Below are 26,461 nucleotides of genomic sequence, written 5' to 3'. Positions count from 1 at the left end.
TGGTAGATGGACACTGATGCCTTTTGGAGTAATGGTCTCTGATTTTCTTTTTTCTATTTGACTTCCAAAACCTGCATTGTTGTTTCTGTTACCCTTGGACGTGAGGCTTCTTCTTTGAAATATATATTAGAAATCACTCATTTTTATTAATGCCTGTCACCCCTTCTAGACTGTAAGCTCATTGGGAGCAGGGAACGCGCCTGCTAATTTTTTTGTATTATACTCTCCCAAGCACTGAGTACAGTGTTCTGCACCTAGTAAGCGCTCAGTAAATACCATTGATCACCCAGCTGTATTTTCTAAAACAATGAGCTCTGACTTAGTTTACGGCTTTCTAGCAAATGGGGAAAGTCAGATGCATTGGTCCTTGGTCTATTGGTGGAGGCTGAGGGATTGCTTGTGAAGCAGAGAACTTCAGAATCATCAATGATGTACTATATGCACAGAATAAACAAGTGATAATAATAATAATAATTGTGGTGTTTAAGCACTTAGTGAGCCAGACAGTGTACTAAGCACTGGGGTAGATACAAGCAAATGAGGTTGGACACAGTCCCTGTCCCACATTGGACCCATGGTCCTAATCCCCATTTTACAGATGAGGTAACTGAGACACAGAGCAATGAAATAACTAGCCCAAGATCACATAAGGGATGAATAGCAGAGTGGGGATTAGAATCCAGGTCCTTCTGATTCCCAGGCCCGTGCTCTATCACTAGGCCATGATGATTTCCGAGTGATGCATTCTCTGCCCACAGGAGCTTACCCTCTAACAGGAAAGACAAACGCCTTCAGCTAGAGTGATCAAAATAAGTATACAAGAGTACTAAGGTGGAGTGTAAATGAATTTGAGTATGTGTTCAAGTAGGAGGGTAGGGGGGCTGTACATGGTGAAGTGTGTGTATATGTATAATGGAAAGAGCCTGGGCTTTGGAGTCAGAGGTCAGGGGTTCAAGTCCTGGCTCTGACAATTGTCAGCTGCATGACTTTGGGCAAGTCACTTAACTTCTCTGGGCCTCAGTTACCTCATCTGTAAAATGGTGATTAAGACTGTGAGCCCCCTGGGGAACAACCTGATCACCTTGTAACCTCCCCAGTGCTTAGAACAGTGTTTTGCACATAGCGCTTAATAAATGCCATTATTGTTATTATTATTAAATATGTATAATTTATTCCTCATGGAAGACTCATTCATGGCCAAAGTGGGCAAGAGGCTATGTGAAAAGTGTCAGTGTTAAGCAGTAGTACCATGATCCACCATGATTAATATTTGCCACCCACATTAACCAGCTACCTTTCAGGATGCTTGCCAGGCCTGCCCACTTCATGGACCACCCAAACTGGTTATTCGGTCCAAAACCTTCACCCCAGGTGGCAGAACGTCTTCAGACAGAACTGGGATGGAAATCCAGTTCTCCTGATTCCCAGAACAGATCTCCTCTCACTGGATCAAAAGCAGCCTTAAACTTGGGGCTGCAGGCAGAAGAAAGATACAGGAACAAAAATCTAGACTTGCTCCTTAGCTCTCAAGATGCTCATGATATAAATGAGAGAAAGAGGGTGAGAACTGGCAATTAACACAACACAATCTTATTTATTGAGTGCTTACTGTGTGTAGAACATTGTACTAAATGCTGGGGAGAAAAAAATATATCAGAATTGGTAGACACAAGGAAAGAAAACTTAGGATAATATAACCACCTTCTGTTTCCCTGCCTTCACCAGTGAGTTGCTCTTTGTAAAGAAGATGCATCCAGAATGGAAACTAATATATATACTCAGTCATTGCTCTTGTCTCTGAGTTGTGTACTTTAAAGGGAAGTGTCTTATATGAAGAGCAATTGGCTGATACCTTCAGGCCGCCCCAGCCTCCTTCTGGAAGGCAAGATGATTCAAGGTGGTGCTTTTGAATTCTTTAGGCCAGAGTGGGTGGTGGCATTTGATTCCCTCCCTCCCCACTTCTCAGATACTCATCTGGCACTTAGAGAACTCATTTAATTACTCTTCCCTCCTCAATGAGCTAGACTGTCAGCCTACAAGAAGCTCTGGGACTTTCAGTAAGGGGTTAGTGATTAATCCAGCTCTGCACTTCAAAAGTGCTGTTCCATTTAAACTGTGGCAGGTGACCTACATGAGCACTGGAGAAGCTTATAAATATTCAAGTGTCTGGGACACCGATTCCTGTTTGCTCACCTGCCCAACCGGGCTTTGTTTGGCCGTTCTGCCTAGGGGATCACTATCAGTTACTTACTGCTGGAGTGCTTCTGGCAGAGAATGCCTTTTAGTGAATTTTTCCAGAAATGTTTAGGTGATTGGATGGGGACACTGATCCCTCTCATGTCCAGGTCGAGCATTTTCTCCAGCTTTCCATGCCGGAACTTCTTAGCAAGGATAATGAACACTGATGAGAAGCAGTGTGGCCTAGTGAATAAAACATGGGCCTGGGAATCAGAAGTCAGTCAGTCATCTTTATTGAGCACATACTGTGTTCTGGACAGAGAGGACCTGGGTTCTATTCTCGGCTTTGCCACTTATCTGTTGTGTGACCTTGGGCAAGTCACTTAACCTCTCCGTGCCTTAGTAACCTCATCCACTGATACTATCACCCCATGTGAGACATGGACTGTGTCTAATTTGATTAGCTTATAACTACCCCAACTCTTAGTATAGTGCCTGGCATGTAATTAGCACTTAACAAATACCACAAAAAAAACCACTTATGCTAAAATTTTTAAAACAAACAATACTGTGTATATTTCCACGTCTCAGATTCAGCATGTGAAAGGTCAGCTTGGATTATTCCCAGGGAAATGTTCCTTGTTGGGCAAAGATCATAGAATGTGGGTACCCTTGTCACTCTGTCAGAAATACAATCAGTGCTCCCACCGTGGCTGGGAAGTGTAGGTGAAGATGTAGTAATTGTATTTGCGTACCCACTGGGTGTGATGCATTGTACCAAGCACTTGGGAGAACTACAGCAGGAGCATGGGACATGTTCCTGTCACAAGGAAGAGTGGGGTTTGATTCCCCAATGGGGAGGCAGAGTTCTTCAGAGAAGCGCTGTGGCCTACTGGAAAGAGCATGGGGTTGGAAGTCAGATGACCTTGGGTTCTAATCCTGGCTCCACCACTTGTAAGCTGTGTGACCTTGGCCCATAGCAGAACAGAGGGAGGGCTAAGGATGGGCCAAGGCATTTAAAGTCTCTCTGCCATCTTCCCAGTTGCCCCTCTTCCCAACAGCCTCTGCACACCTCTTACTGTAAGATCGTTGTGGGCAGGGAATGTCTGTTGTTGTGCTGTACTCTCCCAAGCACTTAATATCATGATCCGCACAAAGTAAGCGCTCATAAATGCAATTGAATGAATGAATATGGTTTAGAAAGCTCCACACCAGCTCGGGTAGTTTGGCACAAGAGCTTAGCTGGGTAGGATAAGCGAAGAGATGACAACCCTGTTGGGAACTATTTTATGCTGAATTTTGGCACACTCCTTCATAGTAGCTGTTATTTGATATTCTTTTATTTTTGGCAGAAAAATCACGAACTTGACTGAGCAATGGGGAGGAACAAGACCTCTTCCCCAGTAACCCAGAGAGCATGCTTTGCTTATAGGCTACTCAACCTCTGGACTCACCCACCTCTGGCAGACAGTGTTTACTGTACAGTGCTGGAGATAGAACCTAGCCTCTATTTAAAAAATCACTTGGTTAATTCAAACCTAAAAATACTTCTGGCCCCATATATCCAAATAATACTGGGCCAAGAAAAAATTCTTTGACTGAAAATATCCAGGTAATTTGAACTCTAAAAAAAATTCGTTAGGCTTGTGGCCTAGTGGAAAGGGCATGGGGCTGGAAGTAAGAAGACCTGGGTTGTACTTCCAGCTCCAATTGCTTCTCTGATTTGTGACCTTGGGCAAGTCAGAATTCTTCAGTACCTCAGTTTCTCATCTGTAATATGGAGACTTGAATATCTTTCTCATTTAGAAGGTGATCCCTGCTTGGGATAAGACTGTGAGCCCCATGTGGGACAACCGGATTACTTTCTCCCCCAGTGCTTAGAACAGTGCGTGGCACATAGAAAGTGCTTAACAATTACCATTATTATTACTATATGGATTGTGTCTGACCTAATTATCTTGTATCTACTGTGGAACTTAGCTCAGTGCTTGATCCAAATAAGCACTTAAAATTATTATTGTTACCTTAGACTAATTTTCTAATGATGACCAGCCTAAAACTATAATAATAATAATAATAATAATGGCATTTATTAAGTACTTACTATGTGCAAAGCACTGTTCAAAGCGCTGGGGAGGTTACAAGGTGATCAGGTTGCCCCACCGGGGGGATAGTCTTAATCCCCATTTTACAGATGAGGTAACTGAGGCACAGAGAAGTTAAGTGACTTGCCCAAAGTCACACAGCTGACAATTGGCAGAGCTGGGATTTGAACCCATGACCTCTGACTCCAAAGCCCATGCTCTTTCCACTGAGCCACGCTGCTTCCTGGAGGCTTTCCGGTTTAAATCGTTTATCTCAATTGCTTAGAAAGATAGTTGCTCATCATGCCATTTCAGTGTCCATGGCCACAAAAAGACCATGCTGTTCTCAAACCCGGATTTAATTCCTTGGTATCAGGTTTCAGGTTGCCCTGAAAGGTTGGGGTTAGTGACGTCAAGCCCACTGCCTGGGTACATAAAACCTGAAGTTGCAATCTGGACAAGGTTCATGTCCTGTATGATTAGCCTGGCGGTCAGGGTGGCCTTTGGCGAGAGAAAAAACTCAACCTTGAATCAGTGGCCTGAATGTTGGCTTTGATAGCCATTCAGTCTACGACAAAATGAAAATCAAGGTGGCCTTTGGTGAGAGAAAAAACTCAACCTTGAATCAGGGGCCTGAATGTTGGCTTTGATAGCCATTCAGTCTACGACAAAATGAAAATCAGGATGAGGGAGACTAACTGGTTTTACTTATGAATGCTTGGTGTGGGATTAATAGCGATCACCTAGTCTCCGTCTCTGCCCCCTCTTTTATTTTTATTTTTTCCATTTCCTCTCCTGAGATTTGAAAGTACAGGCCATGTTTTGAAGGCAAAAGTATTCAGCCTGTCGTGGCCTGCCACAGTACTGAGAGGCTCAATGTATTCCAGTGCGGTTGGAAAAGGCATTGCCCATAATTGACAGAGAGACACGGCTCTAACCTCACACCCAAAACAGACAAGGGGGATATTTTTTTTTAACTCCCCAAATGCAACGAACTTGTTCATACACATCCAATTGGTTCTATAAAAAGAACTGTGGTACTGAAGTGCTTACTTGCACGAAGCATTAAATGAAGCTCCGGGGTAGCTACAGGATGATCAGGTCAGACACGATTCCTGTTCCACATAGTGCTCACAGTCTAATCGGGAGGAAGAACAGGTATTGAATTGCCATTTTACGGATGAAGAAATTTAAGCACAGAAGTTGTGACTTGCCCAAGATCACACGGCAGGCAGGTACGGCAGCCAGGTACTCTCCTTCTACAACCCAGCCCGCACACTTCGCTCTTCTAATGCTAACCTTCTCATTGTGCCTCAATCTCACCTATCCTGCTGTACGCCCCAGCACACATCCTGGAATGCCCTCCTTCCTCAAATCCAACAGACAGTTACTCTCCCCCTCTTCAAAGCCTAATTGAGGGTGCATCTCCTCCAAGAGGTCTTCCCAGACTAAGCCCCTCCGTTCCTCTTCTCCCATGCCCTGACTTGTTCCCTCTGTTCTTCCCCTCTCCCAACCCCACAGCACTTAATGTACATATCTGTAATTTATTTATTTGTATGGAAGTCTGCTTCCCCACCTCTGTTTATTGTTGTACTCTCCCAAGAGCTTAGTACAGTGCTCTGTGCAGAGTAAATCCTCAATAAATACCGTTGAATGAATGAATGAACCGAGGTCTCTTGATCCCCAGGCCTGTACTCTTTCCACTAGGCCATGCAACTTCGCTGTCTTCTATGACTTGGGCTTTTGGTTTGCCCATCTCTGATGGTCAAATACCAACAGAGGCCAGGTGGCCTAGTACAGTGACACAAGATCAGTAAGTATGTTCTGTGGTGAACGTGGCCTGTCAAGAAACCCTGTCCGCTCTCCCAAGCTGCTGTCATTCCAATTCGTGTAGGAAGCTCTGGAGTGTCACTACTCCCTCCTCCCGCACTCCCCGTTTGTGTGAGCACACACTGCTTGTGCACACACACATACACACAGAGTGTGACAGAGTTAACCACTGGGGCTGTTAGGTCACTCCCTGCTCAGATGAGCAACAGAAGCTGACTCGGAGATGATTGGCCCCCAGGGCCAGGCCATCCCAGTCTGAACTTCTGACTCATGACCAGTCTGGGCCTCCCACTTTTTACTGCCTTGTGGGGAGAGGACAGCCTGCCTTCCTGAGGACTTTGAGTCTCCGGAGTCCTGTCAGTCTCCTGTCCCAGCCCTGATGCCTAGCTCCTGGCACCTAGACTGACTTTAAAAGGCCCTGCTAAAAGCATCTCTCCCCACTTCTTATTCTTTCTGCGTAGGGAGGGGTGGGAGTGAGGGCCCAGAGAAGGGCATACCCAACTCCTGGCACTGTTTTAAATTGGTCTGGGGTTTGGGGGCATCAGAGGCAGGAGGGAGGGAGGTCACCGGCACCTTGGGTGATCTTACAAGCCACATTTGGCTTGAGGGTCTGTGATGGGACCACGCTGACTCTGGCATTAATTTGGTCAACTCTGAATAATAATAATAATAATAATGATGATGATGGCATTTGTTAAGCACTTACTATGTGCAAAGCACTGTTCTGAGCACTGGAAGGGGAATACAAGGTGATCAGGCTGTCCCACATGGGGCTCACAGTCTTTATCGCCATTTTACAGCTGAAGTAACTGAGGCACAGAGAAGTTAAGTGACTTGCCCAAAGTCACTCAGCTGATCATTGGCAGCATCGGGATTAGAATTTATGACCTCTGGCTCCCAAGCCTGTACTGCAGCCCAAATACCTTTCCTCCACTGCCTCTGGAGCCTGGGGAATATTTTTGCCTCAGAATGATCCAGGCCCTGACTATTGCAGAAACACCAAGCTTCAACCCACTCTCTGGGGCTTAGTGTCTCTCAAATGGAAACCTCTACTCCCTGGCTTGGGCAGGGATGGTATCAGGTCCTGAATATGATTGGGTAATCTCATAATATAATAATAATAAGTGATATTTTTTGAGCAATTACTATGTGCCAAGCACATAGGTGCTACATGGGGCAGTGAGGCTCAGTGGAAAGAGCCCAGGGTTTGGAGTCAGAGGTCATGGTTTCAAATCCTGGCTCCCCCACATGTCAGCTGTGTGACCTTGGGCAAGTCACTTAACTTCTCTGAGCCTCAGTTCCCTCATCTGTAAAATGGAGTTTGACTGTGAGCCCCACGTGGGACAACCTGATCACCTTGTATACCCCCCAGAGCTTAGAACAGTGCTTTGTACATAGTAAGCACTTAAGTGCTATTATTATTATTATTATTCTAAGTAGGAAGGAGAAATCTCATCAGGTCTTTCCCTCAGCTTTACCAGGTTCAGGGTGGCCTCATGTACAGTCTCGTGAAAACTTTTGAGGTTTTGGTGCTGGTCTGTGTGCCTCTTTTAAAAAAACAAAACAAAAACTTCTGGTGAAAGGATTGAACTTGGTGTTAGGGCTTCACATGGCTCATGTTGGCAGTATGAGAGCTTTGCTTAAAATAAGGTTTTCAAGGCCCACGCGTTCACTGTTTAACAACTGAAAATCCAACAACCTGTCTGCTGAGCTTGTCACAGCAGCTTCTTCTGACGTCTGGGTTTTTGGGTGACTAGAGATGCAGAGGTTCAAATTGGGGAAGAAGCTGATTCTTCCTTGCCTGAGAGCAATGTGGGGAGTGTGTTCTCTCTTTCTCTTTCTTGCTTTAAAAAAAAATGTCTGCTAGGAGACAGATGGAACCCACTCACTTTTAGATGCTAGGGACCCTCTCAAAGTCTCTCTGTGCCTGGAGTGAAGGTTATTAAACTTTTGCAGACTCAAGGGATGTGGAATTAGAGCAGCAATGAACTCAGTCTTTCATTTAGCTTTTTGGACTCTCAAGTTCATTTATCTTTAGGTATATATTTTTTTTTTTCTTAAGGTCTAGAAATGTTTCTGCAGTCATTATGCCCCACCTGTTCTCTACCTAAACTACCTTCTCTTGTTACCCTCAACACTGCTCTAGCCACTGAACTCAACTTCCTCTCTCCCCGCCCTGTGCCAATCTCATTCTCTTAATCTGCAGCCCTGGATCACCTCCACAGTCTGTCTCCTCTGTTCCTGTGTGAGAGTTACAGAGTACTGCTGGCAGAAATCCAGACAGACGTTGGGCTGACCTCATCCATCTCATTCATTTTCACCTGCTTCAACTCCACCCTCTCCTCTGCCTGGCAACATTGTTTCTCCACCTTTATTGATGCCCATGCCCACCCAAAACCCCCTCTCCCTCTGCCCTTCTGCTCCATCTCTTGTCTCTAATTTACCTGGCCACATATTTTATTGGTAAAATTGAAACCATCGGGTCTGAGTTCCCTAAAATCTCCCCTGTTCTTCTTCAGTCCCTCTCTCTGCTTGCCCCTTCTTTGACTCTCCTAGCAGTATCTCAGGTGAAAGTTGTTTGTCCACCTCCCCTCAAAATCTACCCTTTCCACCTGTGCTTCTGTCCCCAGCCCTTCAAGCCTCATCAAAATACTTGCCCTCTCCCGAGTGCCATCTTCAACTGCTCACTTTCCAATGGTTTGTTCCCCACTGCTTTCAACTATGCTGATTTTTCCCTTATTGTAAAAAAAAAAACCAAAAAACAAAAAACCCTCCCTTGGCCCACTAGCCTCCTCCAATTATTACCCCATCTCCCTCCCTCCTACTATTCCTCTCCAAACTCCCTGAGCAGGTTGTCTATGCCTGCTGCCTTCACTTTCTCACCTTGACCTTCTCCAATCTGGCTTCCACCCCTTTCACTCCATGAAAACTGCCCTCTCTAAGGTCACCGATGACAACCTCCTTGCCATATTCAACAGCCTCTACTCCCTCTTAAATCTCCTTGACCTCTCAGCTCCCTTTGACACTGTACCATCTCCTTAAAACTGTATTTAACCTTTGCTTCGCTGACACTATCCTCTCCTGGTTCTCCTAACCCTTTGGCTTCTCCTTCGCAGACTCCTCCACTACTGCCTACACTCTAACCATGAGGCTTCCTCGAGGCTCAGTCTGGGTCCCCTTTTACCCTCCATCTACACCCACTTCCTTGGAGAACTCATTCACTTAATAATAATGGCATTGATTAAACACTTACTATGTGCAAAGCATTGTTCTAATCACTGTGGGGGATACAAGGTGATCAGGTTGTGTCATGGAGGGGCTGGCAGTCTTCATCCCCATTTTACAGATGAGGTACTGAGGCCCAGAGAAGTTAAGTGACTTGCCCAAAAAGTCACACAGCTGACAACTGGTGGAGCCAGGATTTGAATTCATGACCACTGACTCCAAAGCCCGGGCTGTTTCCACTGAGCCACGCTGCTTCTTTATTCTTCTGCACTACTCTAGTCAACACTTCTATTGCTTCAACAACTAACACTACACATATGATTCTCAATTCTCCTCTCTAACCCTGACGTCTTTCTCCAGAGTCTCACATTACCTCCTACCTTCAGGATATCCTACTTTGATGTCCTGCTGACACCACAAACTTAACAAGTCCAAAACAGAACTACTCATCTTCCTACACAAACCCATAATGTTGGCATTATCCTAGATTTCATCTCATCCAACCCACATGTTCAGTCTGTCACAAAATCCAGTTGGTTCCATCTTTACATCATTAAAACCTGCTCTTTACTCTCCATCCAAACTGCTATGTTGTTACAAGCACTTATTGTATCCTACCCTGACTACTGCATATGCCTCCTTGCTAACCTCCCTGGCTCCTGTCTCTCCCCATTCCAGTCCATCCTTCACTCTGTGGCCATTTTTCTAAACAAAAAGCATTCAGCTCGCATTTCCCCACTCCTCAAAACCCTTCAGTGGTTGCCGATACACCTCTGCATCAAACAGAAGCTCCTCACCATTGGCTTTAAAGTACTGTCCAATCTTAGATGGTTTTTCTACTACATCCAGTTCTCATGCTTCGCTCCCCCCATGCTAACCTTCTCACTTTACCTTGAGCTCATTTATTTCACCACCCAAATCCTCCCTCTGATCTGGAATTCCCTCCCACTTCATATATGACAGATTACCACTCTTTCCTCAAAGCCATATTAAAATCACATCTCCCAGAAGCCTTTTTCCAAATAAGCCCTAATTTAATAACTGTGGGATCTGTTAACCGCTTACTATGTGCCAGGCACTTTACTAAGTGCTGGGTTGGATACAAGCAAATCAAGTTGGACATAGTCCCTGTCCCACATGGGGCTCCCATTCTCATTTCTCCTAGTCACTGTCCCTTCTGCATCACCTATGCACTTGGAACTATACTGGACCAACATCATTGACCAATCAGTCTGTCAATCCAACAATCTACAATCACCCTTCCCCACCCCCCTTCAAAGCCCTACTGAAGGCTCACCTCCTCCAAGAAGCCTTCCCCCTTTCCCTCAACTTCCCCTCCGTCTTGCCTGACTTGTTCCCTTTGCTCTACCCACCTTCCCCCACGGCATTTGTGCATATATGTACATATCTATAATTGTATTTATATTGATGCCTGTTTACTTGTTTTGATGATTGTCTCCCCGCTTCTAGGCTGTAAGCCCGGTGAGGGCAGAGATTTTCTCTCTTCATTGCTGAATTGTACTTTCCAAGCTCTTAGTAGAGTGCTCAGCACACAGTAAGCGCTCAATAAATATGATTGAATGAATAGGGGGAAAAAGCATGGACTTGAGAGTCAGAGAACCTAGGTTTTAAACCCAGCTCCACCACATATCTGCTATGTGACCTTGGGCAAGTCACCTCACTTCTCTGTGCCTAAATTACCTCATCTGAAAATGAGGATTGAGGCTATGAGCCCATGTGGGACATAGACTGTGCCCAATCTGATTAGACTGTACCTACCCCAGCGCTTAGTAATGTACCTGGCACATAGCAAGTGCTTTACAAATACCGTTGGAAAAACAACAACAAGAAAAAGGCTTTTTATCAAGCTTTTCCTTCATCCTGGAATGTTGTTCCTTCATAGCCCTACTGAGAGCTCACCTCCTCCAGGAGGCCTTCCCAGACTGAGCCCCCTCCTTCCTCTCCCCCTCCTCCCCCTCCCCATCCCCCTGCCTTACCTCCTTTCCCTCCCCCACAGCACCTGTATATATGTATATATGTTTGTATTTATTACTCTATTTGTACACATTTATTCTATTTATTTTATTCTGTTAATATGTTTTGTTGTCTGTCTCCCCCTTCTAGACTGTGAGCCTGCTGTTGGGTAGGGACGGTTTCTATATGTTGCCAACTTGTACTTCCCAAGTGCTTAGTACAGTGCTCTGCACACAGTAAGCACTCAATAAATATGATTGAATGAATGTTGGAACTGAAGCAATCAATCAATGGTATTTGAGTGCTTCCTGTTTGCAGAACACTGTACCAAGTGCTTGGGAGAATACTACAGAGTTGGTAGACATGTTGCCTGCCCAGTAGGCACTTAGTCTAGAGAGGAAGGCATATATTAAAATAAATTATGGATATGTTCATAAATGCTGAGGGTGAATATCAAGTAGTAATAGTAATAATTATTATGGTATTTAAGTGCTTACTATGTGCCATGCACTACTCTAAGTGCTGGGGGAGATACAAGATAATTGGGTTGGACACTGTCCCTGTCCCAGATAGAGCTCATTAAGACTGTCTTAATCCCCATTTTACAGATGAGGTTATTGAGGCCCAGAGAAGTCAAGTGTGTGTCCAAGGTCACATAGCAGACAAGTGATGGAGTTGGCATTAGAATCCAGGTCCTTTGACTCTCAGGCCCATGCTTTTTGTGCACTAATTAATTAATAATGGCATTTATTAAGTGCAAACTATGTGCAAAGCACTGTTCTAAGTGCTGGGGAGGTTACAAGATGATCAGGTTGTCCCCCGTGGGGCTCACGGTCTTAACCCCCATTTTACAGATGAGGTAACTGAGGCACAGAGAAGTTAAGTGACTTGCCCAAAGTCACAACTGACAATTGCAGAGCCAGGATTTGAACCCATGACCTCTGACTTCAAAGCCCGTGCTCTTTCCACAGAGCCATGCTGCTCCACGCTGCTGCTCTGAGTTGGATTGACAGGCTGGTCAATGATGTTTGGTGCTATTCTTCTACCTGACTTGTGTCTGTTCCAGAATGGGGCAGGAGATGGTGGGAGGGAAGTCAACTGTGAAGGGGAGCAATTGTTCAGTTCTCCCTTAAGGACAGAATAATAAACCCATTCTAAGCCCAAGTTGCTTATCTGAATCTTTAATCAGCTTCTTTAAGGACTCATTAGGGAAGGGAGGAGGCCTCATGTCACTGGGATCTCAGTCAAGAATCTAGACTTCTGTCCCTTTGTTTGGAAAATTATCATAAGAGTGGTATTTGTTTATCGCTTACTGTGTGTCAAGCACTGGGGTAAACCAAGTCCCTGTGCTAAACCAAGTGATGTAGAATTGAATTGGAATTCTCTTTGGGCAGACTGAACCCCTAGGGCTTGGCAGCATGTCTTGAATTCAATCAGTCCATCAGGGTTATTTACTGAGTGCTTATTGCTGGCAGAACACTGGATTTGGGAGAAAAAAATCTAGAGAGCAGGGATTGGGTCTTCCAACAGTAATCTTAAAATCTAGTGGAATTGACCAAACATGTACTGCCAAGTGGTGTTCTCTCTCCCAGGCCATCACCTTCTCCTACCTGATGAGTGGCTCAGATTAGAAGCTTCCAAATAAGGATTATACTGACCTCCTTACAACCTTAGGTGTCTCGATTTGAGACTTATTTTTTCTTCAGCCCTTAAATTTCCAGCAGATTGCTGCTTTCAGACCAGTACCTTTCTAATGCTATTTAAGGTAACAACAGGCACCAGTTTTGGTTGGCCATGAATCTCATTCCTGCCTGGTTTCATCCCAGATATGTGAAATCCTGCTGATTGTTCCAAGCTGTTATGTTCCTTCCAATTTCCCGCTATTCATACATTCATTCAATCAATCGTATGTATTGAGTGCTTACTGTGTGCAGAGTACAGTACTAAGCACTCGGGAGAGTATAATATAATAATGTTATTTGTTAAGGGCTTACTATGTGCCCAGTGACCTTTCAGTCTAGAGGGAGGGAAATGGATGTGAATACAAATAAATAAAAGTAATAATAATAATGATGGCATTTATTAAGTGCTTACTATGTGCAAAGCACTGTTCTAAATGTTGGGGAGGTTACAAGGTGATCAGGTTGTCCCATGGGGGGCTCACAGTCTTAATTCCCATTTTCCAGATGAGGTAACTGAGGCACAGAGAAGTTAAGTGACTTGCCCAAAGTCACACAGCTGACAATTGGCGGAGCCAGGATTTGAACCCATGACCTCCAACTCCAAAGCCCGGACCTTTTCCACTGAGCCATGTACATAAGTCCTGCGGGGCTGGGAGAGGGGAAGAGCAAAGGGAACAAGTCAGGATGACACAGAAAGGAGTGGGAGATGAGGAAAGGTGCTACAGCTGCTATCTCTTCAGTGATAGTCAAAACAAATACAAATTTCAGTTTTTTCCCTCTGATACAATAAAGGCTCAGGCTTCTGGTAGGGGAAGTGGAATCAGAGGTGCCAGTTCACTTTGGGAGCAGGGAGAAAATCGGCCTTGAACACTACATGAACCTTGGAGCAGTTAACACGCTGCACCCACTCTGACCAACATTCCGATCTGATAATGGGAAAGCACTCAACCGCCTCTTTTTGCATTTAGAGCCCAGAACCAGAGAGGAAACCAGACAGGTTGGCTTATTTTTCCTTCCTTCCCTGGCACGGGAGTTAAAGCAGACTTTTGGAGGTGAAGCTAGTCTCCCGTCTCCATCAGAGGAGTCCTCAGTCTGTGGTTGCCTGACTTCATCCGAAGTGTCAAATGCTATTCAGTCACTTCATTCAGTCAATCAATCATTCATTCATTCAATCATATTTATTGAGCGCTTACTGTGTGCTGAGCACTATACTAAGCGCTTGGGAAATACAAATTGGCGACATACAGAGACGGTCCCTACCCAACAAGGGGCTCGCAGTCTAGAAGGGGTAGACAGACTACAAAACAAAACATAAATCATATTTATTGAGTGCTTACTGTGTGCAGAGCACTGTGCTAAGCGCTTGGGAAGTACAAGTCGGCAACATATAGAGATGGTCCCTACCCAACAATGGGCTCACAGTCTAGAAGGGGGTGACAGACAACAAAACAAAACATGTGGACAGGTGTCAAGCCGTCAGAACAAATAGAATTAAAGCTCGATGCACATTAACAAAATAAATAGAATAGTAAATATGTACAAGTAAAATAAATTAATAAATCTGTACAAACATATACAGGTGCTATGGGGAGGTGAAGGAGGGGAGGCAGGGAGGATGGGGAGGAGAGGAAAAAGGGGGCTCAGTCTGGGGGTTCAGTCACTTCCTTGTTACCACACCTATCCAAGAGCTGAGGGCTCTCTACTCTGTTGGAGGGGCTAGGGGTGACTGAGGGAATTATTTACACTTTCTGATGAGTGCCCCCCCCCACCTTTTTTTTAAATGGTATTTGTTTAGAGCTTACTATGTGTCAAGTTTCGTTCTAAGCCCTAGTGTAGATTCAAGTTAATCAGGTCAGACGCAAGTCCCTGCATGAGGCTCTCAATCTTAAATAGGAGTGGGGGACAGGTATTGAATCCTCGTTTTATATTTGAGGAAACTGAAGCACTGAGAAGTGAAGTGACTTGCCCAAGGTCACACTACAAACAAGTAGAAGAACTGGGATTAGAACCCAGATCCTCTGACTTCCAGGCCTGGATTTTTTCCACTAGGCCACGCTGCTTCCCCTTTCTCCTTTCCTGCTTTGTCCTGAAATCTGCCTTCTACTTGTCTTGCTTTGCTGCCCAGACCTAGGAAGAGAATCTTATTTGTGTTTGGCCACCTGCGAATGGGCTTCCGAGCTGAACAGGAGAACTAAATCCATGCATTCTCTTATCTCACATAGTATCATCAAGAGGTTTGTCCAGACCTTCAAGTATATCTATGGCCTGAAGTTTGAGCTGAAAGGCTTGGAGAAATTTGAGATGAAAGGACCCTGCGTCATCATCTCCAACCACCAGAGCATTTTGGACATGATGGGTAAGTGGCTGGGCACCCTGTGTAGCCAAGTGAGGGCGGGAGGGGAGTGGGGAAGTGAGGCCGCCAGCAAGATGCTCGTAAACGGACTTGCAGTGTAAGTGGTCCTCTCCTGAACCCTACAACTGCTGACTCTCCTTCAAGGACTGAGCAGTCCCTTCTGGTGAACCTTGTCGAAGCCATCTAGTGCTGCACATGATTTAGAGAGCATGAACTGACTCATAGTTGGGGGATGGGGAAAAAAAAACTGGTTTGCCAAGGGGAAACTGAAAGGAGCAGATGTGCACGCTTAAGAAGATTGACACAGTGCCATCACTGGGTCACAGGACAAGTCAGTCCGTGATAGTGGCAATAGTTTCTCTCCTTGACACACAGATAATCTCATGGTTAGCGATGTACCAGCTACCATCCTAACTCTGCCCTTTACATCCCTAATTTTCCCTCTGGAAGCCCATGAATTATTTTGAATGTTTGTTTGAATCTACTGGTACATTTTGTCCACGCAGCTTCCTGTGGTGTCTTCCTTCCCCTCCCAGAATGTTTGCTCCCCTGAAATAAACACAGTTGGAACTCTGGATTATCAATGATCTATTCAGAATCCATTTCTTCCTTCTCAGGCATTTTTGACTCCCTGTCAGAGTGCAGCAATATGGAAATATTGGATAATGACCACATACCTGCTTCTTAATTCCCAAAGCAGAAACTTCCACTTTTTAGAGTGGAGTGGGGCTGGTAGGGCTTTGTTCATTTGTCCCACATGTTCCTGTTGGACATATTTACTTGTGCTAGGAGCAGGCAAGTGCTGAAATAAGCTGCCAACCCCCTCTCTGGTCCATGGTCTAACAGGTGTTGACTCTCCAATATTTGATGGGCAAGTGGAGGAGAAGAGAGGGCAGTTTCTTAAACTAGAGTGGCCCTGAGTTGTGCTGGAACTGAGTTTCACCTTAGTGATAAGAAAACCGGTTCCGCACATGAGCCAAGTGCCAGAGCCAAAGCAGTCAGACAGGTCTAAAGGGAATTGCTCAGCGAGTCTTTTTTCTGTAACTCTTTTGTCAGGTTCTTATAAGGGAGGGGTTTTGATGGGGAAGAGTGAATGTGTTTAGGGACAAGTGCTCTTGGCCTAATGACACAAGGAACAGTAGCCATTCCAGCACTCTTAAGATCTATCAGTGGTATTTATTGAGCACTTGTTGTGTAGAGCACAGTTCTAAGCTCCTGGGAGAGAACAGTACGACACAGTTGGTAGACACATTCCCGGCCGACAACACATTTACAGTCTAGAGGATGAGGGAAAAGGGAATGGGCAACAGAGGGGAAGGGCCAATGCCAGTTTTCAGACTGGAGAAGACATTTTCAGGTATCTAGATTCCAAAACATCTTGGAGGCTGTTGTCCCTTCCCAGGTGAAATGGGCAGGTTTAATAATAATTGTGGTATTTAAGTGCTTCCTATGTGCCAAACACTGTTCTAAGCATGGGGATGGATGCAAGATAATCGGATCCCATGTGGGACTCACAGTAGGAGGGAGGACAGATTTTGAATCCCCATTTTTTAGATGAGGGAAATGAGGCACAGAGAAGTGAAATGACTTGCCAAGGTCACACAACAGGTATGTAGCAGAGCTGGGATTAACCCAGGTTCTCTGACCCCCAGGCCCACACTCTTTCTATTAGGCCAGGCTGCTTCCCTTAATCCCGATACCTAAAAATACCCCATTAGCCTGGAACTGCTCCCTGGCATATAGACTGTGGGAAGAATTGGAAAGTGAGCGGAGGCTGCCAGGGGTACTGAACTCGCTCACTCCACCTGTCTCTCCCCTATCCTCTGGCATTCAGGCCTGATGGAGATTCTCCCAGATCGATGCATCCAGATAGCCAAGAAGGAGCTGATGTACATGGGCACCGTGGGCCTAATAATGTACCTCGGGGGTGTCATCTTCATCAACAGGAAGCGGACCAGCACCGCCATGTCCGCTCTAATGGAAGTGGGCGACACCATGGTGAAGGAGAATGTGAGTACCACCTCATTGCTCGGGTAGAGGCCGGGACCCATTGGATGCAGGTGGGAGGGAGACCTAGCACTGCTGTGCTAGGCTATATACTAGATGGCAAGCTCTTTAAGGGGAGGCATCATGACTACTAACTCTGTTGTCCTTTCCTGAGAACTTAGTACAGAGATTCGCAATCAACCTATTTAATGAGCACTTACTATGTACAGAGCACTGTACTAAGTGCTTGGGAGAGTACAGTATAACAGCTTGTAGAGATGTTCTCTGCCCACAGTAAGCTTACAGTCTAGCGGGGAGAAGACATTCAATAAACACCATTGACTGACTCAGGAGGTCCAGGCAAGAGCCCATGGATGGTTTGATGCATCCTTTCTCTTCTGGAAGGACTTCCTGAACTCTGGTCCTGCAGGCAGTGAAATACAAATCTTTGTAAGGGAGACATCCCCAACATGTTGGTCGCTCAGCTCAAGAGCAACTCTGTTGATGATCGTCCCTAATGAATCTAGAAAAGCAAATTCAGAACTGTTAGCCGCTCATTGGGAACACTGGACCCAGAGGGTAGGCAAAGAAGAACCATTCAAAAACCATGCTGGCCACAGCTGTGGCTGCAAAATAGAAGAGTTCGCCCATGAGCACTGAGAGGATGGAACTGTGGATCACACATGTCTTACTGGTCACTGAGGGTGGGCACTATTAGAGTAATGTGATGTCTAATATCAGGGGCAGATGAATATCTGTGGTCACAATAGCCCAAGGTGAGAGAACATGTCTGCTCTCTACTAGTTCACAGGTCTAGCCTGACTGTCAGACAGTTTTATCTTGGGCCTGGCCCCAACTGAATGTGACTATGGGCTCTCCTCTGTTGGAAAGCTTGACTTAGCTCTAGGGAAAAGACTTGTTCTGGATGTCAGCCGAGATTGTGCAGTAGCAGAAAGAACTTTAGTTTCTTGATCTCTTTCCTTCTCTCTTCCTCTCCTTGGATTCGCCAATAGCTGAAGGTGTGGATTTACCCCGAGGGAACCCGGAATGGAAATGGAGACTTGTTGCCCTTCAAGAAAGGGGCCTTCCATCTGGCCATTCACTCAAAGGTGAGGGGCTAGCATCTGTGGGGAAGAGGGAATTTGTCAGGCTCGTGTTGGCAGGGGGAAGAAGGGAGGACATGAGCGGGACTTAGCGGCAGCCCAACTGACTGTCCAGTCAAGAAAGAAATGCCTGCTCCTGGTTGGGCACCTCCTAACAGGATGGAGTGACCCTCTTTAGTTTTGAAAGCAGCAATGGGTGGAGGGGATTTCCCTGTGGGACCCATGGGTTCTCACAGAGAACCCCCTCTCCCACACACAGTCCTACACTGTGGAATTGGGCCTCAGACTCTGGCCATATCCTCCGTGTCTGAGGTGAAAATTGTATTTTTATACAATTTTACTTCCCTCAAGTGCCTCAATAGTATCCTGCAAGTAAAACCTTGAAGTGTTTGATTGCTTCATTGAAATGTCTTGTGTTGGAGTTCAGCCCAGAATAACGTAAAGTGTTAGACTGAAGCGATAAAGTTGGGTCATCCTCCCTCTGTCAGCTGTGAGACTGTCTTCTACTGCAGCTTCCTGACTGGCATGGAAGTTTGTCCAGATAATAGCAGGTGGCCCTGGGGACTACCTCCTCCCACCCCCAGGCATTCAGTCAATTGATCAGTGGTATTTATTGAGCACTTATTGTGTTCTACTTCTCTCTCTGCCAAGCTACCCAAAGTCAGAAGAGCAGGTCCTGGGGTTCAGAAAGGGTCACCACAATGATTCCGTGATTGGACCATGGGACAGCAATGGATTGTTCTTTCCCAGGTCTCCCCACAAGTCTTCCCAATTGGTTTTTCAGACACTTTCCTGTGGGGAGGGTAGCTCTGCTGCTGGGAATGACTCTCTCTCCCCCCCCCCCCCCCCCCCCCCCCCAAAACCCCATCCCATGCTCCAGGGAGTGGATCAAAGACAGGCTCTTGGTTGGAGATTTCCTGTACTCACATTCACACCCTTCCCTCAGCTTTGTGGGTTTGTTTTCCTGTGAAATCACTGGCTCTTTCAGAGGAGCCATATGGCTGGGTTTATTGCCTGAAAATTTTGGCAGTTGGCAGTGCTTAGGCAGGGGAACTGGGACAATCACAGTCCTGGCTCTGACTCCGTTCCCCACTGAGTGTGTTCTTACCTGTGTAAAATAGGGATCCTGCATCTGCCCTCCTGGTTCCTCTGCTCAGGCCAGGCAAGAGAGCCATCAATCATTGGTATTTGAGTGTTTACTGGGCACAGAGTACCGTACTAAGCACTTGGGAGAGTTTTATATTAGAGACTTGCTAGACACATTCCCTTGCCCACAGTGAGCTTACACCCCCAAAAAAATCAATCAATCGTATTTACTGAGCGCTTACTGTGTGCAGAGCTTGGGAGAGTATAGTAGCAGAAGCAGCATGGCTCAGGGGAAAAGAGCCCGGGCTTTGGAGTCAGAGGTCATGGGTTCAAATCCCAGCTCCGCCAATTGTCAGCTGACTTAGGGCAAGTCACTTAACTTCTCTGTGCCTCAGTTCCCTCATCTGTAAAATGGGGATTAAGACTGTGAGCCACACATGGGACAACCTGACCACCTTGTAACCTCCCCAGCACTTAGAACAGTATATTGCACATAGTAAGCGCTTAATAAATGCCATTATTATTATTATTATTATAGTATAACAGAGTTGGTAGACACGTTCCCTGCCTACGATGACCTTCGGCAGGTAAAGTTGTCCCTAGCCCTGTTTGGTTTCCTTTGTCGTGGCTACATAGGATGTTGCTCCCAAGCACTTCGTACAGTGCTCCGCAGAGTAAGCACTGAGTAAATACTATTGCTTGCCTGATGGGGCATTCCCTCTCTGTTTCCAGTCCCAGCAAAACAAAGCCTAAAAAACCTCTATGTATTACTCCATGGTAAATTCTTCTAGGTTGGAGAAAAGGGAGCACCTCTTGTGGTGTTGGGTTTGGATTTGAGAGGCTGGAGGTGGTTGATTTGTCCAGGGGCCATTTCCCCTCATCTTTTCACCCCACCTCCCCAGCCTGTTGGGAAGCTCAGCCCCTTTAAAGGGGTGCATGTAAGTGGCCTCTTAACCAGAAGGCAGTCTTAATCCTCCTTTTACAGACAAGGTAACTGAGCCTAGAGAAGTTATATGATTTTCTCAAGTTCACACAGCAGACAAGTGGCAGAGCCAGTATTAGAACCCAGGTCCTTTTGGCTCTCAGGCCCATCCTCTATCCACGTATGCCATGCTGCCTCTCAGCTAGTGGACTTGGATGGGGATGAGGGAGAGGCCTGAGAGGACTCTGAACTTGACAGAGGAAGGGACAGTGGGTGGTTCTGTGGAGGTTTCCAGTGACTCACTGGTACTAGTCACCCTCATCCACTGTCTCATCAGCTCAGATCTTGTCTCTTGCCACCTCCTCCTCCACTTCTTTCTTTCTACTAGGTTCAGTGGAGCTGAGTTTGTTCCAGTGTGGCCTCTATGTTCTCTCTTGCCGGCTATCTGGGGGCTGGGCACAGTGGCACCGTTCCCAGTAGGGGAGGAAGGGAACAGGACAGGAGTAAGAGTGGGAAAGCTGAAGGAGAGCAGAAGAGAGAATGGGAAAATGGGCCCAACCCCTCCTCTCCCACAGACATTTCAATTCTGAATCAAAATATCTGTCCAGGCAACTCCCAATAGACCATCCCCAATGCTGAGTAGACTTTGGTACCCCGATCTCCTCTAAATATGAAAACACACCCCAAGGAATCAGGACTTAATCATTGTGGTATCTATTAAGCATCTACTGTGTACTAAGCACTGGCATAGATATGAGATAAGTAGATCAGGCACAGTCCCTATCCCATAAGGGATTCTCAATCTAAGTAGGAGGGAGGACAGCTGTGGAAAATAAGGTCCAGAGAAGTTAAATGACTTGTTCAAAGTCACAAAGCAGGCAAAAATTTAGAACCCAGGTCTTCTGACTGACTGACACTCCCAGGCCCATGCTCTTTCCACAGGGCCACAGGGCTTCTCACTTGTTCTGTAAGGGGAGATGAGGAGGGCTGAGACTCAGAGACTTTATTAATCTTCATTTTTGTAATGATATTTGTATTCTCTCCACCCAAAAGGTTCCAGTCATCCCTGTGGTGTATTCATCTTTCACATCCTTTTACCGGCCAGAAACAAAGCTTTTCACATCAGGTACTTTGTGGTTTGAGGGGTTGGGGAGGAGGTTGTGTTGTATTGTTGTGTGTGTGTGTCCAGCCCTCCTGCCCTTGCCAACTTTTGCCCTTGGAAACCTGCATGAGGACCCAAGCAGCTGCATCCCTTGGGATTCCCTGTTCCAGCCACTGCCCTTGGGGGTAGTTTATAGTAATAACTGTGGTATTTGTTAAACTCTTACTGAGTGGCACTGTTCTAAGTGCTGGGAAGGTACAAGATTATCAGGTCTCACAGGGGTCTCGGAGTCTAATTAGAAGGGAGAAGCAGAATTAGAATTAGAATTGGAGAAGCAGCATGGTGCAGTGGAAAGAGCATGGGCTTTGGAGTCAGAGGTCATGGGTTCAAATCCTGGCTCCACCAACTGTTAGCTGTGTGACTTTGGGCAAGTCACTTAACTTCTCTGTGCCTCAGTTACCTCATCTGGAAAATGGGGATTAAAACTGTGAGTCCCCCCCGTGGGACAACCTGATCACCTTGTAACCTCCCCAGTGTTTTGCACATAGTAAGTGCTTAACAAATACCATCATTGTTATTAAGGGAGAACAGGTATTGAATCCCCATTTTGCAGATGAGGGAACTGAATGAAGCAAAGAAAAGTTAAGTGACCTGCCCAAGGTCACACAGCAGGTATGTGGCAGAGTGAGGATTAGAACCCAGGTCCTCTGATTCTCAGATCCATGGTCTTTCGACTAGGCCGTGATGCTTCTCAAATAGAAACTTTTAAGTGCTCTCCAGCTCCAGGGCCCCTACTTTTTCCATGCCATTTAGGGGTCTACAAAGCTAGAGCTCTCATGCTGTGCTAATTGGATTGTTGGCAACCCAAAGTCAAAGAGAGAGAGAGACAGACCTTGGTTCTGGTTAGGGCCACGTTTTGAGCTCTGAGTTGCCTTTGGCAGAAGGCAGGAGGCCCCTGACTTCACCAACTGGGGCCTCTGTGGGCAGCTGGCCTGGAGATTTTCGGAGATTTTCTCCTCTTTCTGGGGACAAGACATTCTGGAAGGTTATGAGGCTGAGAGCCCAGGGGGCTGGGTGGGAGCTGCCAGCTTCAGTGATGCTGGTATTCAGAGGTTGTGAATGGAGAGGTTGGGCCTCTCTGCTGGATTGTACCACCGATGGCTCTTGGACTGCAGAGAGCTGAGTCTTGTCTTTTCAGAGCTAAGAACAGTGCTTGGCACATAGTAAGCGCTTAACAAATACCACAATTATCATTATTATTATTTTTCTGCTGTTGTCTCTGACCCAAGCTAGGAATGGAATGGGTAGGCCTCTGCCTGACTCTCCCTCCCAAAGTTGAGACTGGTAGAGTACTGGAAATTCTCCAGGTGCTGCCCTGAGAGGGGTAAAGGGCTGACTAGAAAGGGCAAACCTTAGGATTTTTAGTACTCTCCCCCTATAGACTGTAAACTCATTATGGGCAAGGAATGTGTGCTAATTCTTTTGTACTGAACTCTCCCAAGTGCTTAGTATAGTGTACCAAGCATTTAATACAGTGCACATAGGGAGAGAGGGAGATTGCCTCTAATGATGACGATGGTATTTAAGTGCTTACTATGTGTTAAGCATTGTTCTATGCATTGGAGTAGATACAAGCTAATCAGGTTGGACAAAGTCCCGGTCCCACATGGGGCTTAATCTCCATTTTTATAGATAAGGTAACTGAGGCACAGAGAAATTAAGTGACTTGCCCAAGGTCACACAGAAGACAAGTGGCAGATCTGGGTTTTGAACCCAGGTCCTTCTGATTCCCAGGCCTATGCTCTATCTGCTAGGCCATGCTGCTTCCCTGTAATGGTTCCTTCTGTGTATGGAGCCACCTCCCCAGTCTTCCGTAGCAATAGTCCAGTCCCTGTGATGAAACCAGAGGGAAGTGGGGTGTGCGTGCGTGCATGCCTGGAGCAGTTTTGGAAGAAGTGACAAGGCTACCGTTCCTGCCCTCTCATTTCGGTCAGATTTATTGGCTGCTCTCCTTTCCAGCTGGCACGGCTCTCAGCCCAGCCTCTCCCTGCAAACCTTCAGTGGGAGAATCGGGTATTATGCTTGGGTCTGCGGACTGGACATTACCAGAATCAGATTTGGCTGGTGTCGGGGCTGTCAGGGTGGGCCAACCTGTGGGCTGGGCAGGATTTGAAACTTGAGTTTTCCTGCCCGGCCCTGGCATGGTCAGCCCCAAGGGGACACTGTGTGAGAGAGAGCTTGCATACCTCCTAGAAGAGCACCCAGAGAGAAACAAGACCTGGCCCCGAGAACTGACTGAGAATGCTGGGCAGGTGGGTGGGCAGGAAGACTGAGGGGAGAAAAGCTCCCCTTTTGCTTACCCATCCTTGTTTGGTATGGCCATGGGATGGGTAAGGAGGAGGTGCTTGGGATGGTCTGGAGCTATGTCCAGTTTCTTGTCGTCCTCTGGCTTACCTGAGCAGAGGCAAAAATCAGCATGTGCAGTAGAGAGGGCCCTATTCATGTCCCTTTTTCAAGGGACAATTTCCCTTGTCCCTTTCCTCCCGTGTGTGTGTGCGTGTGTGTGTGCGTATATATATGTGTGTGTGTATATATATATATATATATATATATATATATATATATATATACATATGCACACACACACACATCCATCCTTCTGTTCATCCCAGGAATCTACTTTCCCGCTGCAGCTGCAAACTTTAAGAAAAATAATAATTATGGTACTTATTAAGCACTTACTCTGTGTCAAGCACCGTTTTAAGTACTGGGGTAGATTCAGATTGATCAGGGTGGACACAGCCTCTGTCCCATATGGGGCTCACAGTCTTAATCGCCATTTTACAGATGAGGTAACTGAGGCCCAGAAAAGTGAAATGACTTTCCCTAGGTCACACAGCAGACATGGTGGAACTGGGATTAGAACCCAGAGTCTCTAGACTCTCAGACCTGTGCTGTAACCACTAAGCACACAATAAGCACTCAATAAATACAAATGAATGAACGATTGAATAAGCAACGCGGGTTCTCTAACTTTATAAACTGTTAGAGGATCCCTAGTTAATGACCGCATTGCCAGTCTGTAGTGCCCAAAATAAAATGGCCATGGATGTGCTGACAGTCGGGGAGTGGGAATCTGACACTACTACCTCCTTGCTTACCTTAAGCAGATGGCAGGGCAGATAGAGGAGCCAAGCAGGTGCCCCAGCTTGTGCAGTACTGCTTATCCCTTGTGTTTTTAATTTATCCCGCCCCCATCAGTACACTGACTTGCTTCCTCTCTCCTCTCCCTCCCCCTGCAGGAAAGATCAAGGTTGAAGTCCTCGATCCCATCGAGACCAAAGAGATGACAGCGGAGAACGTGCCTGAGCTCATGGAGAGGTGCCACTCCATCATGCGGGAGAGCTTTCTCAGACTATCCGATTTCCCGAACAAGGCCAATGGGGCCCATGGGACCACCTCTGCCCCAGCACAGTAGCCTAGGCCCATGTATAAGGGAAGTAGGGCAGGATGGTTGTGGGGGTTGGGGGCTGAGAGCAGGGGCTTCTCTGGGTCACCAAATGTTAAGGGCTAGCTCCTTAGCCCCTCCCACTCTCACCAAGTACCCCACCTCCATCAAGGCAAGTGTCTTCCTCTGGCCTCCCACGGTTCTGTTAATGGAAGCCGATCCTCCCCAGATGGAAGGATTTGACGCTGCCGTCGGCCAGCTCTGTCCTGTGTCTCACAAAGGTCCCATTCTCCTCACACCCCCAATTTCCTTCCTCTGGGGTCTTTGGATGCTGAGACGTTCCCTCCGGGGCTCCATCTTTGCCTCTGTGAGGAAGCCCAGGTGGTGGACCCCCATCCCTCCCAGCCCACCGCCCACATTGAGGCAGCATTTCTCTCTAAGGGCAAGGCCCATTCCAGGTGAATGGAAAGAAGGTGTGTGTGTCTGTCTGTCTGTCTTTCACCCCCACTACACCTCCAGCACAAACGATGGCATAAACAGAGCCTCCTGGCCTCATGCTCCCGTCCTGGGGTTCTAGGTGTTATAACCACAGCTCTGGAACTGTTGATCAATCAGAAAACTGCGTCTTGCTCAGAAGACTGGGGAGCATTAATGGACGCTTATTGTGCCTTCCTCTTCCTCTCTCCTAGCCATGGCCCTGAACTGCCTCCTCCCTGCAGCCACCTCCCAGCTGGCTAGCCCGCTACGTGGAGTCAGACCACCCAGCTAACCAGAGTGGGGGATGGGCTGGGGGTTGTGCTTCAGAGGGCTAAATTTAGGCCCCTGCACGCACTGTTCTTTCAGGCACGCAGGCAGTGAGGCATTCTGGTGGGTAAACAGACCCTGTCCTGTGAGCACCCAAGAGGGGAGGTATGCACCAGTCCTTGGGCATCCTTGTCACTTGTCCCCCTTTCTGGCAGCTGGCACAGGCTAGATGCCAGACTAACCTCCCCCCCCTCCCACCCACCCCCACCCCCCCCGCAATCTTGTGGGAAGGGAGTGAACTTTGATATCACAAGAGCTCATCCACAACCTGGTGGGAATTTTCAGGAGAGACTGAGGCAGGGCCCATACAAAGGGTAAAGGAACAGGGCTAAGGGATAGTGGTGAGAGGAAATGGAGAGAAAACCTCTCCCCTCCCCAAATCATGGAAGGTTTGCCTACTAGAGTGCAGTGTGTATGGTGGGGGTGGGGGGCAGGGGTGGTGGTGAGGGTGGGGGAGAGTCAGTCTGAAATGAGATAGGTGTAGGGGTGGAGAAAGAGAGGAATTACCTTAAATAAATGGTTAGGGTTGGCAGTCAGCTTCCATGCCAAATCCAGTGACCAGGGGAGGTAGAGAGCACAGCTATGGAATAAGCCACTTGACCTTCGCTGGATGCCTTATCGGCTGCTGGGGTGAAAGGAAGTAGCCCTAAACCTTATTGATCTAGCCGCTGCCTGTTGGTCCTC

The 26,461-nt window shown here is 46.7% G+C and overlaps 1 protein-coding gene across 1 annotated transcript in view; it reads left to right on the top strand.

Annotated features, from left to right (window-relative positions):
- The window catches only part of AGPAT2 (1-acylglycerol-3-phosphate O-acyltransferase 2), a 31,455-nt gene extending 5,503 nt beyond the window's left edge, over positions 1-25,952 (top strand). Inside the window, exons 2-6 of the mRNA XM_038745069.1 lie at positions 15,196-15,329; positions 17,161-17,336; positions 18,326-18,421; positions 21,477-21,549; positions 24,828-25,952. Coding sequence (XP_038600997.1) covers positions 15,196-15,329; positions 17,161-17,336; positions 18,326-18,421; positions 21,477-21,549; positions 24,828-25,003 — 655 coding nt within the window. The 3' untranslated portion in view covers positions 25,004-25,952. The remainder of the gene's footprint in view (positions 1-15,195; positions 15,330-17,160; positions 17,337-18,325; positions 18,422-21,476; positions 21,550-24,827) is intronic.
- The last annotated feature ends 509 nt before the right edge of the window (positions 25,953-26,461 follow it).

Source organism: Tachyglossus aculeatus, chromosome 4 (assembly GCF_015852505.1).
Source record: "Tachyglossus aculeatus isolate mTacAcu1 chromosome 4, mTacAcu1.pri, whole genome shotgun sequence".
NCBI classification, from domain to species: Eukaryota; Metazoa; Chordata; class Mammalia; order Monotremata; family Tachyglossidae; genus Tachyglossus; species Tachyglossus aculeatus.
The sequence above is the reverse complement of the archived record's forward strand: the minus strand, read 5'-3'. Positions and strand labels throughout refer to the sequence as shown.